Source organism: Mesoplodon bidens (genome assembly GCF_964165515.1).
Source record: "Mesoplodon bidens genome assembly, chromosome: 1".
NCBI classification, from domain to species: Eukaryota; Metazoa; Chordata; class Mammalia; order Artiodactyla; family Ziphiidae; genus Mesoplodon; species Mesoplodon bidens.
The window spans coordinates 172,927,244-172,947,844 of record NC_138176.1 but is presented as its reverse complement, the minus strand read 5'-3'; the positions used below and the strand labels follow the sequence as shown (position 1 = coordinate 172,947,844).

At 36.4% G+C, this 20,601-nt stretch overlaps 1 protein-coding gene across 4 annotated transcripts in view; it reads left to right on the top strand.

The window, feature by feature from the left end:
- The window catches only part of TET1 (tet methylcytosine dioxygenase 1), a 134,814-nt gene that overhangs the window by 107,255 nt on the left and 6,958 nt on the right, over nucleotides 1-20,601 (top strand). For all 4 annotated transcript variants that reach the window (XM_081224302.1, XM_081224303.1, XM_081224305.1 and 1 more), the window contains 6 exons: nucleotides 5,208-5,419; nucleotides 10,045-10,195; nucleotides 10,543-10,629; nucleotides 14,453-14,542; nucleotides 16,266-16,403; nucleotides 18,127-18,475. In XM_081224302.1, coding sequence (XP_081080428.1) covers nucleotides 5,208-5,419; nucleotides 10,045-10,195; nucleotides 10,543-10,629; nucleotides 14,453-14,542; nucleotides 16,266-16,403; nucleotides 18,127-18,475 — 1,027 coding nt within the window. The remainder of the gene's footprint in view (nucleotides 1-5,207; nucleotides 5,420-10,044; nucleotides 10,196-10,542; nucleotides 10,630-14,452; nucleotides 14,543-16,265; nucleotides 16,404-18,126; nucleotides 18,476-20,601) is intronic.

Sequence of the window (20,601 nt, the reverse complement as noted above, 5' to 3'; positions counted from 1 at the left end):
CCCGCGCTCCGAAACAAAGAGAAGCCACTGCAATGAGAAGCCCATGCACCACAACGAAGAGTAGCCCCAACTCACCACAAGTAGAGAAAGTAAGCGCTCAGCAATGAAGACCCAACGCAGCCAAAAAGAAAATAAAATGAATAAATTTATAAAGTGAGTCTGTCAAGAGGCCCCAGCTTCAATAGCTTACCAATCAATACTTTGTTCCAGTTACAAAAAAAATGTGGTTACCTTCAAAAGTTTTAAAATTTAGACTATTCGTATCACTTAAAATCTGTTTCTGAAATGAGAGTTTCCGTCTTATTAATAGTATCACCTGTTTTTGAAATTTTCATAAAATGAAACCACATTGGGTTTTTGTGGGTTCGTTCAACAAATATTTGATGAGAGCCTCCCGTAAGCTGAGTTCTGTGCTCAGGAGCCAAGTATGCAGTAATAAAGCAAAGAGACATAAAATAGTGGGTAATATTTATTAGATCCGAGGTCTGTGCTACTATAGAAAGGTTAATAAAATTGCTACAGTGTCCTGAGCCAGTAAATGACTAAGCAGTTTCTGTTTTTTGTTTTAAATTTAGGTTAAGGTACACTTTTAAGTTTAGTGTGATATACATGCAGAAGACTTCAGAAATCCCTAAGGTCACAGAATTTTTCTAAAGTGTACACACTGGTGTAACCAGCAGTCAATATTACTTACCCTTCAGAAGTACTCTTGCCCCTTCCCAGTCACTAGCTACTCCCTAAAGAGTAACCACTCTCCTGCCTTCTAACATTATTGATTAATCTTGCCTGATTTGAACTTTATGTAAATGCAGTCTTGTAATATGTATTCTTCTGCATATGTATTCTGTTGTCTTCCTCACGGCATTATAATTGTGAGATTAAGCCATGTTGCTTGTAACTGTAGATCATTCTCATCTCATTGAGCCATTCTTCTGGTGATTAACATTTGGGTTTTTACCAGTTTTGGGTCGTCATCAATAGTGGTGTTATCTTTAGGAAATATAAGAATACATTTCTGTTTGTTATATACCTAGAAGTGGAATTGCTGAGGGGGTGGGATATGCATGTGTGCAGCTTTGGTTGATACTAACACATAGTTTTCCAAAGTGGTTATCTTTTTTTTACATTCTCATATGAATAATGTACCAGTGTTCCAGTTGCTCTACATTCTTATCAACACTTGACATTTTCTATCTTTTTCATTTTAGATAATCTCCTGGGTCTGTAGTGCTTTTTTAAAGAAGACTTTCCTCTCTTTTTTTTTTTTTTTTTTTCCGGTTCGCGGGCCTCTCACTGTTGTGGCCTCTCCCGTTGCGGAGCACAGGCTCCGGACGTGCAGGATCAGCAGCCATGGCTCACGGGCCCAGCCGCTCCGTGGCATGTGGGATCTTCCTGGACCGGGGCACGAACCCGTGTCCCCTGCATCGGCAGGCGGACTCTCAACCACTGTGCCACCAGGGAAACCCTCCTCTCTTTTTTATTGTGGTAAAATAACACATAATGTAAAATTTACCATCTTAACCATTTTTAAGTGTACAGTTCAGTAGTATTATGTATATTCACATTGTTGTGAAACAACAATTAAATGAAAATTAACATTTTCATGTTGCAAATCTGAAACCCTATACCCCTTAAACAACTCCCTATTTTTCTATGACCCTAGCCCCTAACACCATTCAACTTTATGTTTCTCTGACTTTGAATATGATTTGTAAGTAAAATCATAAAATGTTTGTCTTTTCATGACAGGCTTATTTCACTTTGAATTATGTCCTCAAGTTTCATCCATTTGCCACATGACAGGATTTCCTTACTTTTTAAGTCTGACTAATATTCTTTTGTGTGAGTCAATGAACATGGGTTTGCAAATATCTGTTTCAGACCTTACTTTCAGTTCTTTTGGATATATATTCAGAAGTGGGATTGCTTGGTCATATGGTAGTTCTATTTTTAATTTTTTGAGGAACTTCATACTGTTTTCCATGGCAGTTACACCGTTTTATAACCCCACCCACATATGTAGTGCTTTTAAGTTTTTTTACTTTGCTAGATGACTAATAATGTTGAGCATATTTTCATATGTTCAACATCTGTTTGGATATTGTCTTGTGTTGAGCTTATTTAATTTTTTTGGCCAGTTTTCTACTTTGCTTTTATTACTCATTTGAGGAAGTTCTTTATATATTTTGGGTAAGAATAGTTTGTTGATTATATATATTGCAGCTATGTCTCCCACTGTATTGATTGCCTTTATACTTAATCTTTTGTTAGTTAATGCTTTTGATAAACAGAAATTCTTAATTTTAATATATTCCAGCTTCTTAACTTTTTCCTTTAGGATTATTAAATTTGGTAATCTATTTTAAAATATTATACCTATTCCAGGTCTTGAAGGTGTTTTCTTCTAAAAACTTAATGATTATCTTTCATAGTTAGATCTACAATATAACTTGTCACTCGTGTGAAGTAGGCATCAAGATTCTTTTTTTTTTTCCCATATGGATGTCTATCCAGTACCATTTATTGAAAGACTGCTGTTTTGCATTTCACTGCAGTGTCAACGTCGTCATACAGTCAGGTGACCATATTTATATGGATCTCCTGCACTCTGTTTTGTTCCATTGATCTTCTTATCTGTCACTGCACTAATACTAGAGTATCTTAATTACTATAACTTTACAGTAGATCTTGATACCTGGTAAATCACTTTCTCTGTCTTTGTTCCTTGTCACTTCTTGGTCCTTTGCATTTCCATATAAACTTTGCAACAAGTTTGTCAATTCCACCCCCAAACAAAACTAATTCTGGTAGGGTTTTATAAATATATATATATATATATATGAGTTTATTTATTTTTGGCTGTGTTGGGTCTTCGTTGCTATGCGGGCTTTCTCTAGTTGCGGTGAGCAGGGGCTACTCATTGCGGTGGCTTCTGTTGTGGAGCACGGGCTCTAGACGCGTGGGCTCAGTAGCTGTGGCACACGGGCGTAGTTGCTCTGTGGCATGTGGGATCTTCCTGGACCAGGGATCGATGCCGTATCCCCTGCATTGGCAGGTGGTTTCTTAACCACTGCGCCACCAGGGAAGTCCCTCTGGTAGGGTTCTTTTTTGTTGTTGTTTGTTTGTTTGTTTGTTTTTTGCGGTATGCGGGCCTCTCACTGTTGTGGTCTCTCCCGTTGCGGAGCACAGGCTCCGGACGTGCAGGATCAGCAGCCATGGCTCAAGGGCCCAGCCGCTCCGTGGCATGTGGGATCTTCCTGGACCGAGGCACGAACCCGTGTTCCCTGCATTGGCAGGCAAACTCTTAACCACTGCGCCACAAGGGAAGCCCCCTCTGGTAGGGTTTTGATTGGAATTGTATCAAATCTGGAAACCAATTTTGGGGAAATTGACATCATTATAGTAATTACTCTTTCATAAAAATGGTATCTCTCTTCATTTATTTAGGTCTTTAATTCCTTTCAATAATATTTTTATAGTTTTCAAAGTTCTTATACAGGTTTAATATTTGTCTTACTCCTTTTAGACTGCTATGAGAAAATATCAGACTGGGTGGCTTATAAACAACAGAAATTTATATCTCACAGTTCTGGGGTTTGGAACTTGAAGATCAGGGTGCCAGCATGATTGGTGGTCCCTCCTCTCTTTGTGTCTTCATGTGGTAAAAGGGGCTGCATAGCTCTGTGGGGTCTCTTTTATAAGAACACTAATCCCACTCATGAGAGCTTCCCCCTCATGACCTAATCACCACCCAAAGGCCCCACCTATTAATACCATCGTTGGGATTTAGGATTTATTTTATGAATTGGGGGTGGACATAAATATCCATACCATAGCAATACTTAAGCAGCTTATTAAACCTATATCTGAATTTAAAGACTCATTATGTTCAATTTTCCATTATTCACTGAAGGAAATATGGAAGATCTGGCAAAGGCACAAATACAATGAATACATAGCATTTTAGCATTTCCCACACAAAGACTGGATCACTATAACTTTGTTGGTTTGACAACATGAAGATTATCTGGTGTCATTTTGTTTGCTACAATATATCATTTTGCGTTTGAGCTTATTTGAAAGCAAATGTATTCTTATTTGGCTGTTAAAGGACATATAAATATAGAAAAAAATTTTAATATACGTAATTGTGTTTAGGGGGAAGGTCCTAAAGCCAACTCTACTCAAGGGATGCCTTGGTAGCAATGATTGTTAACCATCTGGAGTGACAGAAGAAAGTGATATTGGGTAACTAACATCTTAAGAAGTTTCATCTCAAGTTTTTGTAATATTATAGCAACAAAAATGGAATATTAATTATGCTATTGGGTGCTCCATTCTCGTCACAGGGGTGGGCAGTTTCATCATTTACTGATTATGTACTGATTAATGTGATCAGTCTCGCTGTAAATTTGTGATATATGGAGGGACTTTTAAACATAGTTGGATGGTTTTACATGATGTCAATATTTTAATGTAATAAAAAAAATAAACACTAGGATAAACACTAGGACCACTGGGCAGTATTTTAAATACTTAGGAATCCTTTTTTTAGCAACTCATGGTTATGATGCAGGGTAAGATAAAAGGATAAATATTCAAAATGAATTGTTGTAATTTGCATTCTCCATGTCAGGTAGACCACCTTAATCTTATGATAAGATGGGTATGATAAATCCATGTGATAGCATGGAAAAAATCACAGGAATTGCAGGAGTATTGCTTTATGTATTAGTTATTCTAAATGGCAAAACCATTTGCCCAAGGAAAACATCAATAACTTTCCTCAGATGCTAAATACAGTGCTCAGAGTTTATTTTTAATGCTGGGAGTACTAGGTTATTTCTATCTAGCTAGATTTGTCCTGTTGTGGCAATTATGGAAGAGCAGATGAGTTAATTAGACTCTTTTCCATGGGGTCTTCTGTTGTCTGTTTTGCAATACTGTATCAACAGTGAGATAAAACACAGACTGTTTCCACAGATTTCTGCCTGTTGTTTGTTAGTCAAGTAACCTTGGATACCCTGTGATGAGTTGTATGGAGGCAGCTAGTCTAACACCTGAAGGTCCTATAGGCTTCAACCCTTTAAGAAATAGTAATTTTTTAAAAACTAGAATGTAATGATGCAGAGCTTTAAAAACAATATCCACTGCATTCGACATTAGGTTTCTTGTTTTCCATAAATGTATGCATTCTGCTTTGGCAGGTTTTAAGAAGAAGCAGCGATGAAGAGAAAGTTCTTTGTCTCGTTCGACAGCGTGCAGGCCACCACTGTCCAACAGCTGTGATGGTGGTGCTCATCATGGTATGGGACGGCATCCCTCTTCCAATGGCTGACAAATTGTACTCGCAGCTTACGGAAAGTCTAAAGTCATACAATGGTCATCCCACAGACCGAAGATGCACTCTCAATGAAAAGTAATCAAATCTGTTTTGTACTGTTTTGCATTCAGTCTATTATATCATGTTAAATTAACTTCCAACTACATATGTTATATGGGAGAACAGAATTTTAGGTATTGTGCAACTAAAGAGTGAACATTTCTTTAAAGAGATACTTGGTTTCATAGTGGGTTAAGACCATTTTAGGATATTCTCCTTTAGAATATTCTTTTCTTGCTTCTCTCTTTGGTACCTGATCCTTCTCACCCCTGGAATCTGGAGGAGAGAGGTTTTTCTATAAAGGAACAGCTCCTCCGTAAGGAATTGTACAATTTGTATTTCCTATAGCACTGTAAGAGAATATCTGTTTTTCTACAGTTTTCCAATGTTGTCAAACTTGAGTTTTGCCCATCTAACAGAGGATAAATGTCATCAGTTTACGTTGATTTGTATTTTTCATATTATGAATAAGAGTATTTTTTCATATGGTTAAGAGCATTTGCCATTTGTTTTTTATTTTTCAAATTTTGTTGAAGTATAATTGATTTACAATGTTGTGTTTAATTTCTACTGTACAGCAAAGTGACTCAGATATATATATATGTATATATATACATATTCTTTTCCATTTATGGTTTATCACAGGATATTGAATATAGTTCCCTGTGCTGTGCAGGAGGACCTTGTTGTTTATCTATCCTATATCATAACAGTTTGAGTCTGTGAATCCCAAACTCCCAGTTCTTCCCTCCCCCACCCCTTGGCAACCACAAGTCTGTTCTCTATATTTGTGAGTCTGTTTTGGTTTTGTAGGTTTATTCATTTGTGTCGTATTTTAGATTCCATATGTAAGTGATATCATATGGTATTTGTCTTTCTCTTTCTGCCTTACTTCACTTAGTATGATAATCTCTAGTTGTATCCATGTTGCTACAAATGGCATTATTTTGTTCTTTTTTATGGTCAGCCATCTGTTCATTATTCTACCCCCTATTTCAAAAGGAGTGTTCATTTTTTCTCTCCCTTTGCGATTTAATTCTAAATGCTTTTGCCACTTTGATATTTGTCTTTTTACTTCTGCTATGTCACCTTTTGCACAAGTTTTCTTTTTAATGTAATTTATTGTATCTATCTTTCCCCTTATTGTGTCTGAATTTTGAGTGGTATTTAAGAACATTTTTCTCTCACGTGAGTTATAGAATAATTCACCCATGTTTTCTTTTATTGTTGAAATTGGACATTTTTAAAACGTAAATCTCTGATGCATTTCAAATTTATGCTGGACAGAAGTGGGAAGAGGAGATCCATTCTATTCTTTTTTCCATTTATCCCAATACTACTTACTAAAGAGTACTTCTTTCCCCTTGATTTGAAATACAACCTTATATAAAAACTGTATATAATGGAGTCCTCTCTTTTATATGAATTCTGTATCACTGTCTGGTCTTTTCATATACTAGTACCACATTTTTTAAGTTATAGAGGCATTATAATATATTTTAATATTTGGTAAGGCTAGCTCACTATTCTTGCTCTTTTTCAACGCTTTCTTTGTTATTTTATGTTTGTGCTTCCAAATGAACTTTATAATCAATTTGTCTAGTTTTAAGATAAATCTAATGGTATTTTTAATGGGATTGCATTAAATTAACTTAGAATAAACTGACATTGTTATGATATTGAATCTTCCAGTCCCATAATATGATTTTTCTTTCCATTTGTTAAAGTTTACTTTTATGTTCTTCAAGAGCGTTTTGTGTAGTTTTCCTCATAAAGTTCTTTCTTTTTTAAAAGAAATGTCATTATACAAATTATAAACAAAATATATATCATTCACTCTCTAACCTCCACACAAGATTATTTGTGTACCTTCCAGAACATTCCTTTATGTTTAAAATCATTTCATTATATTTTTGTTAATCTTCCTAATCCCAAGTATGTATACATCATTTATGTTTTGAATTTTACTTGTTTTTTATACAGCAATTTCTTATCTATTTTATACATATTAGTTGTATACATCATTTTTAATGTTTCTATTTTGTTATGTGGATTCACAATAATAATAATAATACCTCTTGTATAGAGAAACAGTTCTAAATGATATACATATAAACTTATTTTTCCCAATAATCATAAATAGTTTTATTCTATTTCACTCAATGTAGATCCAGCCTATCACTTTTTAAAATTTTTATATTTACAGAAATGATGCAAGAATATTTCAGTGAACTCTTATATACCCCTTATCTAGATTCCACAGATGTTAATGGTTTGTTACATTTACACTTATACACATGGTCACACATACACACAAGCTTACATGTTATTATCATTATTGCTTTTCTATACTTTCTTTCGGAATAATTTGTGAACTAGTTGCAAACTTTATGACTTTTTCCCCTAAATAATACTTCAGAGGGTGTTTTCTAAGAATGAGGACATTCTCTTACTTAACACCAGTACAATTATCAAAACCAGGAAGTTTCACTTAGATAAAATGCTATTCTCTAATTCAAATATTATCTATTCTCCAGTAATACTTCATACTAATTTTCCCCTACCCATGATTTGATGGATTGAGTTGTTTTGTCTTTTGGGTCTCTTAATCCTTTTATCTCAGTCTTTTTTTGTGTTTCATGGCATTTCCTTTTTGAAAAGGACAGGCTAATTTTGTAGACTGTTGCTCAATTTTGGATTGTAGGATTGTTTCTTCCTGATTTAATTCAATTCAGGAATTTTTGGCAGGCCATAATATTAGGAGCTATTTTAAGTCTATCGGTCTCATCATTGGTGATGTTGACTGTTTAACAGAAACTTTTAGGTCTCACAGTTAAGAGTTAAACTACATTTTTCTACTTGTTTGGCAACTTCTTTGAAATTCTGCAATTTCAAATTTACCTTCTTTGATCCTATTTATATCCTATTTTTCTTCCTTTTCAAGTTATTGTAATCTTTTGCCCCTTTAAAAGCATATAGTCCATCTTAGTGGAAGTTAGAATATTTGAACTATTCCTCCTTCCTTTTTTTCCTTCATAGTGTCTTAAATGATCCTTTTTATATTCAAATATATCAGGCATTTTCCTGACTTTCACAACTAAAAATACTTATAGTTTTTTTCTTAAGATTTTATTTATTTTTGGCTGTGTCGGGTATTAGTTGCAGCACGTGGGATCTTCTTTGAGGTGTGCGGGATCTGTCGTTGTGCCACGAGGGCTCTTCCTTGTGGTTCTCGGGCTTCTCTCTAGTTGTGGCGTGCGGGTCTTCTCTTCTGTAGTTGTGGTGCGCAGGTTCCAGAGTATGTGGGCTCTGTAGTTTGCGGCACGCCGGCTCCAGTTGATGTGTGTGAGCTCAGTAGTTGTGGCACTCGGGCTTAGCTGCCCCGCAGCATATGGGATCCTAGTTCCCTGACCAGGGATCAAACCCACATCCCCTGCATTGTAAGGCGGATTCTTTACCACTGGACCACCAGGGGAGTCCAAAAATACTTACAGTTTTGATCTCTAAATTTCTATATTCTTTTTACTCACTGTTTTTTAAAAACGTGGTTTTTTTTAATTGTTTGTATTTTTTTTATGTAAGTAATTTTATTTTATTTATTTATTTATTTTTGTCTGCATTGGGTCTTCATTGCTGCGTGCGGGCTTTCTCTAGTTGTGGCAAGCAGGAGCTGCTCTTTGTTGCAGTGCATGGGCTTCTCATTGTGGTGGCTTCTCTTGTTGTGGAGCACGGGCTCTAGGCTCGTGGGCTTCAGTAGTTGTGGCATGTGGGTTCAGTAGTTGTGGCTTACGGTCTCTAGAGTGCAGGCTCAGTAGTTGTGGTGCACAGGCTTAGTTGCTCTGCGGCATGTGGGATCTTCCCAGACCAGGGATTGAACCCGTGTCCCCTGCATTGGCAGGCGGATTCTTAACCACTGCGCCACCAGGGAAGTCCATTTGTATTTTTAAGTCATATAAGTACTAATTCCATACTATTAGAAGTTTCAAGCATTATGCAAATAGGAACCACAAGGGTGTACATTCCTTCTTTGGTTTCACATCTTTGTGTGTATGTTCTTATCATTGTCATCCTTAGTATAGAGTCGTTTTGGGGTTTCAGAAATGCCCCCAAGGTTATAAAATTACTCAGTCACTGAATGAAACGAGCTTCCTCCTCAATTTTTTCTCATGACATTTATAAAGGCTTTCTTTAAATTGACAAAGTGATTTCACATACAACACATATTATCCTTAATCAGTCCTCACAGAAGTATATCAATGTCATTTTACAAAGGAAGGATGAAGTCCAAAGAGATAATGAGATGCTTTAATTTTCACTTTTGACAGGAAACCAATCTAGGATTAAAATCCAAGCCCTTTATTTCCCTTCCTTGGACATCTCCAAATCAAATACGTTACGGATATATCAGATCTGTATAGTTTGTTGCCTTTTATTTGGATTTACAATCTTGACCAAACATTTCAATTGAAGATTTAGTTATATTCAAGTACAGTTAGCCCTGTGTTGTTAACGTAACACTATTTTAAATAAGTAATAAAATAGATGTGTTAAAATCATTTCATTATCCATCTATACTTCTGTAGTTATATGAACCTGAAATGTTCTATTTGAGGTATTGTCCTACTATATCAGTTCATTCCCTTGCAATTACCATCTTACAGTCGTACCTGTACATGTCAAGGAATTGATCCAGAGACTTGCGGAGCTTCCTTCTCTTTTGGCTGTTCTTGGAGTATGTATTTCAATGGCTGCAAATTTGGTAGAAGCCCAAGTCCTAGAAGATTTAGAATTGATCCAAGTTCTCCCTTACACGTAAGTGTCCTTTTTACTTATGAATTGCACAATGAATATATAAGTACATTCCTTAAAAAATTTTTTTAATCGTAAAAAAATTAAATATTAACAAGTAGTGACAAAATAGTAAACTATATGTATGTATATATATATATGAAAATAGTTTAAAATTCTAAATAATGTAGGTAAAGTCTTTAACTATCAACCCAAATTCCAATTGTCCCTGGCTCCCTCCTTCTTCTCCCCTAACCCCAAAGAGAATCACTGTTGAAAAAAATCTAGAATTTTATACCCAGCCAAAGTAGGAAGAATAAATAAAGCTATTTGCCAACATTTCAAAGACTCAGTAAGTTTACTACCCACAGCACTACTATGAAAGAATTACTAAAGGACGTAATCCAGAAAGAAGATATATGAAACCGGAACCAATCTGTCCGGAACACGAGGCCATGGTGAGCAAAGAAATTAGTCAACCTTACTGTTAAGTTTAAATAAGTTGAGTACTTACATTTTTTAATTGAAATAACAATAAGTATAATTCAATACTCTTATCAAATCAGGGGTGGGTAGGTAGTGGGAGGGGGTGGGGCACCTATATAAACTAAGTGTGGTAATGTTTTATGCTTTGTTTGGAGTTGGGAGGATTTAGATACTGATTAACTCCAAGATCAGTGTTTTTCAAACTTTGTGCTGTGACCACGAGTAAAAAACATTTTATATTACAAACAACTATACAGACATATATATATATTCAAGTAAATAAATAAAACAAAACAATACTTCACCTTATTATATGTAACAAAGGTAATATCTAGATATTAAAAAGTTAATATATCCTATATAGTTATTGCTGAGGATCACTATGATTCAGTAAAATATTTTTTATGAACTTTCATTTCTCTTTTAAATGCTAGTTTTGACCTACTAAACTGATTTCATGGCCCACTAAAGAGTCATGACCCACAGCTTGGAAAACACTGCTCTAGATATTGTCAGAAAAACATATTTGAGAAGTGTATGTTTAAAAATTTTTTAGATGATTACGAATGGAATTTATAACATTTGAACTAGTGGTGGAAAAAAAATCCATTCATCAGTCAGCAAAGTTAGTTTAAAAAATCATTAGGGGCTTCCCTGATGGCGCAGTGGTTAAGAATCCGCCTGCCAATGCAGGAGACACGGGTTCGAGCCCTGGTCCGGGAAGATCCCACATGCCGCGGAGCAACTAAGCCCGTGCGCCACAACTACTGAGCCTGTGCTCTAGAGCCCACGAGCCACAACTACTGAAGCCTGCATGCCTAGAGTGCGTGCTCCGCAACAGAAGAAGCCACCACAGTGAGAAGCCTGCGCACCACAACGAAGAGTAGCCCCCGCTCGCCGCAACTAGAGAAAGCCCTCGCGCAGCAAGGAAGACCCGATGCAGCCAATACATACATACATACAAACATACATACATACATACATACATACATACATAAAAAATTTATTTAAAAGTTCATTAGGATACAGGATAAATAGTAATGGATAAAACAGCAGGAATTAATCTAATTGTATCTATAATACAAGAAATATAACATACAAGGAAAGCTCAGAATAAATAAATAATCCCTTTAAAGAGGCAATCAAAATTATTTGGTTTTTCTAGAGTTCCTGTTTACTGTAATAAAAGAAGGAAATGACTCTAGACAGAGAACTATCCTTTGCAGATAAAGTACCTTAGAAGAAATCTAACAAGAAGTTTATCAGATATTTAGGGAGAAAACTATAAAAATTACTAAAAGGACATATAAAATACCTGATAATGAGAAGGAACCATGTTCAAAGGTCAGAACACTTGATAATGAGATGTGAATTCTCCCTTAAAATTAACCAGGTTTTTTTTTTTTCCAAATAAGTATCTGATAAAGCTGTTAGTATACAAATATATTACTTATATTGACATTACTGTTAAATTTTTATTCTATAACAAATAACTCTGTTATATAATGAATGTAAGATCAGTTTTTGCTTATGGTTATTATTAACAATGAGTAACGTTTATGTAGTGTTTATAATACAGGAAGAAGCATTCCTCTTTCCAGGAACTGACAAAAGGCCAGTGAAGCACAGCAGGCAAGGGAAAGTGAGGTGCATAAAGCGACCTTGTAAACCATGTCAAGAATTTTGGAAGATCATTGAAGACTTTTAAGGCGGAGAGTGATATAATTAAACTTTTCTTTTTAAAAAGGGATCTCTCTGGCTGCTCTGTGGATTGGAGTTGGCCAAAAGTTGGCATAGCAAGATGGGCTAGCTTTGAGAACAGTCCAGGGAAGGAATAGTAGTGACTTAGAATATGGCTGTGACAGAAGAAATGATAAGCAGTGGTTGTTCTGGAAAGATTTTTTTTAATTAGGTACTATTCCTTGACATAAGATATACTGAAACAGGACCAGGTTTATAGAAGGCAGATTATTAATTCAGTTTGGATGCATTGGCTTGGAGATTCCTAAGAGAAATCCAAGTGAGGCTGTCAGGTCATTAATAAGAACCTGAAGCTCAAGGGGTGGTCTGTGGTCCAGGTGGTAATTGTAGGCATTGATGTGGAGAAGATGGTCCTAGAGATGAAGTACAGGGTGAAAAGGGCAGAGGGATGTAGGTGTGAGCCCCATTAGGTAAAGATCTGATAAGAAATCTCTATCTGACATATTCATTCTAATGAAACCATTAGAAAAGTCAGGATTTTTACAATATGAATAAAGAACCTACATTCAAAAATGATACTAATAATCATCTATTTAAGTTTCATTTAATTAGCTTCTATTTGCCTACTTTATTTCATTTCCACATAATAAATGAGATATTCCATAAGATGACAAATTGCCCAGTCTGACTTGTGACACTGAATAATTCTTAATATTCTATTAGCAGTAAAACACAATTACCCCACCCAATATTTCAAGTGTTATAAAATATAATAAAGTCTTTTTAATAGGCATTTAAATAATAATTCCTAAGTTTTCCTCAAATTTATAATTAATGTGTGAGTATAGCTAGGAAGTGTTTTTAAAGTAGGGGTCTGACCTCCCTGACTATATTTATTAAGCTACATTGAGTAACAAATACATAATTAGACAGATGAATGGAACAGAGCAATCTAGATATAGACCCTATATACATGAATATCCTTTTCAATGAAAGCACCAACATAAATGAGTAGGAAACCAAAAGGATTACCACTGATGCTTTGCAGTTGCCAAGACTGAGGCTTGTTAAAAAGCACTCAAGAATTAACTTCCTATGTCTATATTGGCTTTGGTTTTTATAATAGTCTGCTTCATACCAGAGGTGAACTGGTCCACACAAAGGCTTCCTTCCTGAGTTCTAGGCATCCACCGAATCTCAAATGAGGCAGAAGTCTTCAAACCTTCTTAAGTCCTTCATTCATCCTTGCTGCCAGTTCTCCATCACTTGTCGTCCTTAGATGTGACTGATCATTTATCAAGTCTCTGACTTGATTTAGGATCTAATCATCTCTGAAAAACTACCACAATGGTTTTCCAACTAGTGTTGCCAAAGGCTCCTATCTCTCCTTCGAACCTCATGCTGTCATCAGTGACATTTTTAATATTCTTGTCATGACGGTTTTCCTTTGAAAAAATCTTACGTTTCTACTGTCATTAGAATCTAGAATCTTGAAATGGTGTTAAGGCTTCTCCACAGTTCTATCAAATCTTCCTCAATTTATAGCCATTCCTGTGTAGAAAACAAAACACTGGTTTTAGACAGCCCATTGCCTACTTATTACATTTGAAGCTCTTAACACAGGATCTGATAACACAGTATGTGCCTTATGTGTGTTGCTCTCCCATCTCTGTTACAGAAACTTGTTTCACTGTCAGAATTCTTCCAAGTCTCCACTTGTTAGCAGGAAAATTGTCTTGATTTGCTTCAAGTGCCCTGTACTATGGAATAAACATGAAATATGGTTCTTGTTTTTAACAACATGAGCAGTTTTGCAACTTACCTCTAACACCAGTTAGATTTCTCATTAGCTAATAACAGACTTTTAATTTCAAAAGACTAAATTCAAGCATAACAATGACTAATAGTTTAGATTTTATGAAAACAATCCATGTCATTTTCTATGGTAGCTCTTTTATCTGGGTAAGTATGAACCATGCATCAACCACACATCAGCAATGATGTATAATTCATTTTCATACATTATATAATAAGCTCATCACTCATCTTATATGTTATTATGAAACAACTTTTATGGACTATCTCTTCCTATAGGAAAAAAACCTTGAAGATAATTTACAGAGTTTGGCTACAGAATTAGCTCCAATTTATAAGCAGTATGCTCCAGTTGCTTACCAAAACCAGGTATGTTTTGGTTCCTTATAGAGTACTCTTAAACATGGTTGAAATTTATATCTAAACAATGTCATTGTTAATAGAAAATTTTTTCAAATCTGAACTTAATGTAGATCTTTTATCAGACAGCTTAAAAAATTGTCTAGCATTTTTTAAAAAGTCTATTATGGCAATTGAATTAAATGTCCATTGTGACAAAGTTATGATTGTTTCTAGGAATAAAACATATAAAAGCAGAAATGCATCATCAAGAAAGTAATTGGGAAGTGGTGGAGATGGGGAGATGTTGGTCAAGGGGTACAAACTCCCACTTATAAGATAAATACGACCTGGGGGGGCTTCCCTGGTGGTGCAGTGGTTAAGAATCTGCCTGCCAATGCAGGGGACATGGGTTCAAGCCCTGGTCCGGGAAGATCCCACATGCTGTGGAGCAACTAAGCCCGTGCGCCACAACTACTGAGCCTGCACTCTAGAGCCCGTGAGCCACAACTACTGAGCCTGCACTCTAGAGCCCGTGAGCCACAACTACTGAAGCCCACGAGCCACACTATTGAAGGCCGTGCGCCTAGAGCCCATGACCTGAAAAAAGAGAAGCCACTGCAATGAGAAGCCCGCGCACTGCGACGAAGAGTAGCCTCCGCTCACTGCAACTAGAGAAAGCCTGCACACAGCAACGAAGACTCAATACAGCCAAAAATAAATAAATAAATAAAGTTATTTTTTTTAAAAAAAGGGACCTGGGGATCTGGTGCACAGCTTGGTGGCTATAATTAACAATACTGTATTATATACTTAAATGTTTTAAAGACATCCTAAATGTTACTTCCACACACCAAATAATCGTACTTATGTGAACAGATTGCACAGTTCACTAACCTTATTGTGGTAATCATTTTGTAATACATACATGTACCTAATTATCACATTGTACACCTTAATCTTACATATGTTGTATGTCAAGAATACCTCAATAAAACTGAGTTGGGGGAACACATTGTTTTAAAAAATAAAATGAAAAGACAACCACAGATTGGGAGAAAATAATTGCAAATCATATATCAGAGAAAGGAGGAAATAAGTGTGTAAAATACCTAATTTTAAACATAGGGAATTCCCTGGCAGTTCAGTGGTTAGGACTCTGTGCTTTCACTGCCGAGGGCCTTGGTTCATTCCCTGGTTGGTGAGCTAAGATCCTGCAAGCAGAGTGGCACAACCAAATACAAAAACAGAAACATAACCAGAAGTCCATATTTTAAAAATATTTAATAAAAATTAAAATATTTATTTGTATTATCATGAATAACAAGCTCTGTTAAATTCCAACCTTTCATTTAAAAAAGTTATTAATTTACTTTCTATACTGGTTCATGAATATATATGTACATCTACTTTTTATAGACATTGAAAACTGGATACATGATCAAAGCACTGTATTATTCTTTCTTCCTAATGAAATATTTCAGGCTACTGTTCTTGTTTATCAACCCCCAGCAGGTATTAATGCCCTCACCTTGCCTTCAGTGATTGCCATTTTAATCCATGTAGTCTCAAATTCTTTACCCTGAATATTACTAAACTAGACAATCACTAAAATAATATACTGTAGTGTCAGATATCTCTGAAATTATAAAGTGTATTTAACTCATAAACTTTATCAGAAAGTGAGTTTTACTCTTTATCGAAGGTGATTCTTTCTATCTCTTAAAACCATGGGTCATACATTATTTTTCAGGTGGCGCTTGAACACGCTGCTCAAGAATGTCGGCTTGGCAAGAAAGAAGGTCGTCCTTTCTCTGGGGTCACTGCTTGCCTAGACTTCTGTGCCCACCCCCACAGGGACATTCACAACATGAATAATGGGAGCACGGTGGTATGTACCTGGGTGGCTTTTGATTCTAAAGGCTCCATCACTGTACGTTCAAGCTGAAGTCCTTAAGGATGATTATTGTGACAAATCCTATTTTATGTCTGTTCCACATAGGATATATCGATAGTGCTCCCAAAAAGTTACAGAACCAGCCTGAAATACTTTGTTGAAAGTCTTAAATTATACATTTAATTGTGGTAGGTTTGTTGGGATGTAAAACTACATGATTATTCAAAGCAACCATTCTGTGCTATCAAACTGGTAGGTAGGAAGTTAAGCAACTTAATGTTTCTTGCCATCTGTACTTAAGGTTTTTTGTGAGGGAACCGTGCCAAATTTACCATCCTTTTTATTAATATTGGTTCTTAGTGCTAGTATGTAGAAATATTTAGAAGAAATATTTGCACATATATGTGCATACTATGTTTATAGCCATGAAAAGAATCACATGCCCATAGCAAGAAGTCAATCAAGTTAATCTTAAATTAAGGAGAAGACCACAGGAAAAATCATGCAATAGTCCTTTTATAAGGGAAATGAGTTTGCTTCAAGTAGTTATCTTCTTACCTAGTAAACCAGATTAATAGAGAGTGATTCCCTCTATTTCTGCACTACACCATTTTGGACTCTTAGAAGACATAGCTATGATTATTACATTCTGATTGGAAGTGTACCATCTGATCCATCAAAAGGCAGCCTTCCTTCCTTATTTGCTCAGTGAGGTCTCTCAGTAACAGATTAAGGAGCCAAAACAACTTTTTGCCTATCACACCTTTTCACTGATGTTGCCTATGGTCTCTGAGATCAAAGTTATTTCCAAATGCTGAAATTTTATAAATCCATCCAGATGAATCTTAGCCAAAGAGTGATTCAACATCATGCTTGGCTAGTACATTTTATGTGAGTTGCTCTTCGTTAGAGAATATTAGTGATCAGGTTGGTTTAGGTTCAGAGTCAAACTAAATTTTAGTTCCTCTTCTCATGTTTGTTTGTTTGTTTAATTATTTATTTATTTTTGGCTGTGTTGGGTCTTTGTTGCTGCGCGAGGGCTTTCTCTACTTGAGTCAAGTTGTGGTGTGCAGGCTTCTCATTGTGGTGGCTTCTCTTGTTGTGGAGCACGGGCTCTAGGTGCACAGGCTTCAGTAGTTGTGGCACACTGGCTTAGTTGCTCCGCGGCATGTGGGACCTTCCCGGACCAGGGCTCGAACCCGTGTCCCCTGCATTGGCAGGTGGATATTTAACCACTGTGCCACTGGGGAAGTCCACATTATTTAAATATTAAGAAATAGTGTGAAAAAAAAAAGAAACTAAAAAAAAAAAAAATAGTGTGATTTATAAGCTAAAGTAATATCTTTTTATTAGTTAATATTTAATTTGAAGGTAGTGAACAATTCAGTGACTATTCCTTAACTTAGGCAATGAAATAAGATGGAATGTAACAAAGAAGGTGATTTAAAATATTATAAAATGCATAAACATGTATAATAAGTACTTACAAAATCTACTCAACATTATACTGGTCTGCTTACAAACAGTTGATAAGTTATTCAAATTGAAAAGCATTGAGTGGCTTGATATATAAAATATTTTTCCAAAATGAATGAATATACCAGCAGTAACCAACTGAAGACAGTTCCCTTTCACAATGACAACAATAAGAAAGTAGGAATAACTATTATGAATGTGCAGGATCTCTAGTTCCCATTTCATGTTTTCTTCCTATCAGGTCTGCACTTTAACACGAGAAGATAACCGCTCATTTGGTGTTATTCCTCAAGATGAGCAGCTGCATGTACTTCCTCTTTATAAACTTTCAGACACAGATGAGTTTGGCTCAAGGGACGGAATGGAAGCCAAGATCAAATCTGGGGCCATCATGGTCCTCGCACCCCACCGCAGAAAAAGAACACGATTTACTCAGCCAGTTCCTCGTTCTGGGAAGAAGAGAGCAGCAATGATGACAGAGGTTCTCGCACATAAGATAAGGGCTGTGGAAAAGAAATTTATTCCTCGAATCAAGCGGAAGAATAATTCAATGACAAACAACAGTAAGGCTTCATCGCTGCCACTTTTAGGTAAGGCTTATTGAGCCTGCTAATTTTCTGTGCACAATTTTCACTGGCACTTTGGTTTGCACTTGTCTTTGCATCTTATTTTTCTTTATTATCTTTGCCACTCTCTTAGGAGTAAGGCGTTATGAAAAGAAAAACTTTAGATCAGATATCTACCAATCAAGTTAGCTAATTATTTTTATATAGTTTGTTTAGAGTTTAAACTAAGACAGTGAATATATTTCTACATACTTGCCAAAATTAAAAGCCAACAAAAAGGTGACCCATCAGTATTTCTTGGTATTTTTTTCTCTATTTATATTCTTTTTTTAAAAAAAAAAAAAAAAAGCAAAAACAAAGCATGTTCTTATTGTTTGTTCCCCAGCTATTTTGAAGCAAAGCCCCTTCTCAGCATATATAAAATGACATCACTCCCTTGACGTCTTACTTCATCAGCTTTTTTTTTTTTTCTTCATCAGCTTTAGCATCAGTTTAAGTAGTCCATTCAACAAATATTACTGGGCACTACTTTGAACTGTTCTAGGTATCGGAAATGTAGCAGCGAATAAGAGGGGACATAGTGCTGTGAAAGAATTGCATTTGAATACGGTTGTCAAAAAAGGATTCACTGAGAATAAGGCATTTGAGTAAAGTCCTAAAGGAAATGAGGATCAGCAATGTTTTTATTTGGAGAAATAGCATTCCAGGTAGAAGAAGTGGCAAGTGCAAATTTCAGGAGACAGAATTTACCTTGAATACTTGATGGAAGCAAAGAGGCCAGTATGGTTGGAGCACAGTTGTGAAATGGGGAGAATTGTAGGATGTGAGATCAGAGAGGTAAGAGGGGCATCTGAGCAATTCATCTTGGGCTTTGTAGATTGCTGTCAAGACTTTGGCCTATATTTGAGTGAGAAATAGAGAAGGGCTATGATCTGACTCAAACCTAACATCCCAGTTACTGGATTGAAACTAGAGTCAAGTGGGGTAGAGAATAGAATAGTAGGGTGATCATAAACAGGCTATCCTAACAACTCAAGAAAGAGATGATGGAACTTGGACCAGAGTGACTAGTGAGGAGGACAGGAGAAATGTCTGATTCTGGATGTTTTTAAGGTAGAGTCAATGGGATTTCTTTTCTTTTTTTTTTTTAATTACTGTATTTTACTTATTTATTTATGGCTGCGTTGGGTCTTCGCTTCTGCGCACAGGCTTTCTCTAGTTGCAGGGAGTGGGGGCTACTCTTCGTTGTGGTGAGTGTGCTTCTCACTGTGGTGGCTTCTCGTTGCAGAGCACAGGCTCTAGGCACGTGGGCTTCAGTAGTTGTGGCACGTGGGCTCAGTAGTTGTGACTTGCAGGCTCTGCAGCGCAGGCTCAGTAGTTGTGGTACACGGGCTTCATTGCTCCATAGAATGTGGGATCTTTCTGAACCAGGGATCGATGCCATGTCCCCTGCATTGGCAGGTGGATTCTTAACCACTGTGCCACCAGGGAAGTCCTGGGGATTTCTGATAGATTTAAGTCTGGAGTGTGGACCAAAAAAAGTGTCAAGATTTACTCTGATGTTATTGGCTGGAAGAAACTGGAAGGATGGTTAAACCACCAACTATCATGAGGAAAGGAGGGAGAAGAACAGATTTGGCAAGATAAAGAGAGAAATCAGGGGCCCACTTTTGGACATGGTAAAAGTTCGAGACACCTGTAGACATTCAAGTCTAGACGTTAGGTAAGCAGTTGATTAAGAGTGTAATTCAGAGAACAGGTTCAGACTGGAGATAAAATTTAAGAGGTCACCTGGATAGAGATAGTATTTGAAGCCTTGAGTGTGAATGAAATCACAGAGAAGGAGGTGAAAAAGAAATTTGATCGAGGACAAATCCTGGGAATTTTCAATTTGTAGAGGTTTCAGAGATGTGGACAAACCAGCAAGAGAGACTGAGACTGGGAAGGTGTGGTGTGGTAGGCGTGAAACCACAGAGAGGAGTGATCAGCCCTGTCAAATGCTGCTCCTGTGGCAAGTGAGAGGAAAACTGAGATTTTATCATTACATTTGAAGGCGACTGCTAGAGCAGAGTCTGCAGAACAGTGGTGAGAATGAAGGAAGTAGGTTTATAGGGAAATGGGAGAGAAATGGAAGACATGCATGTTGGCTG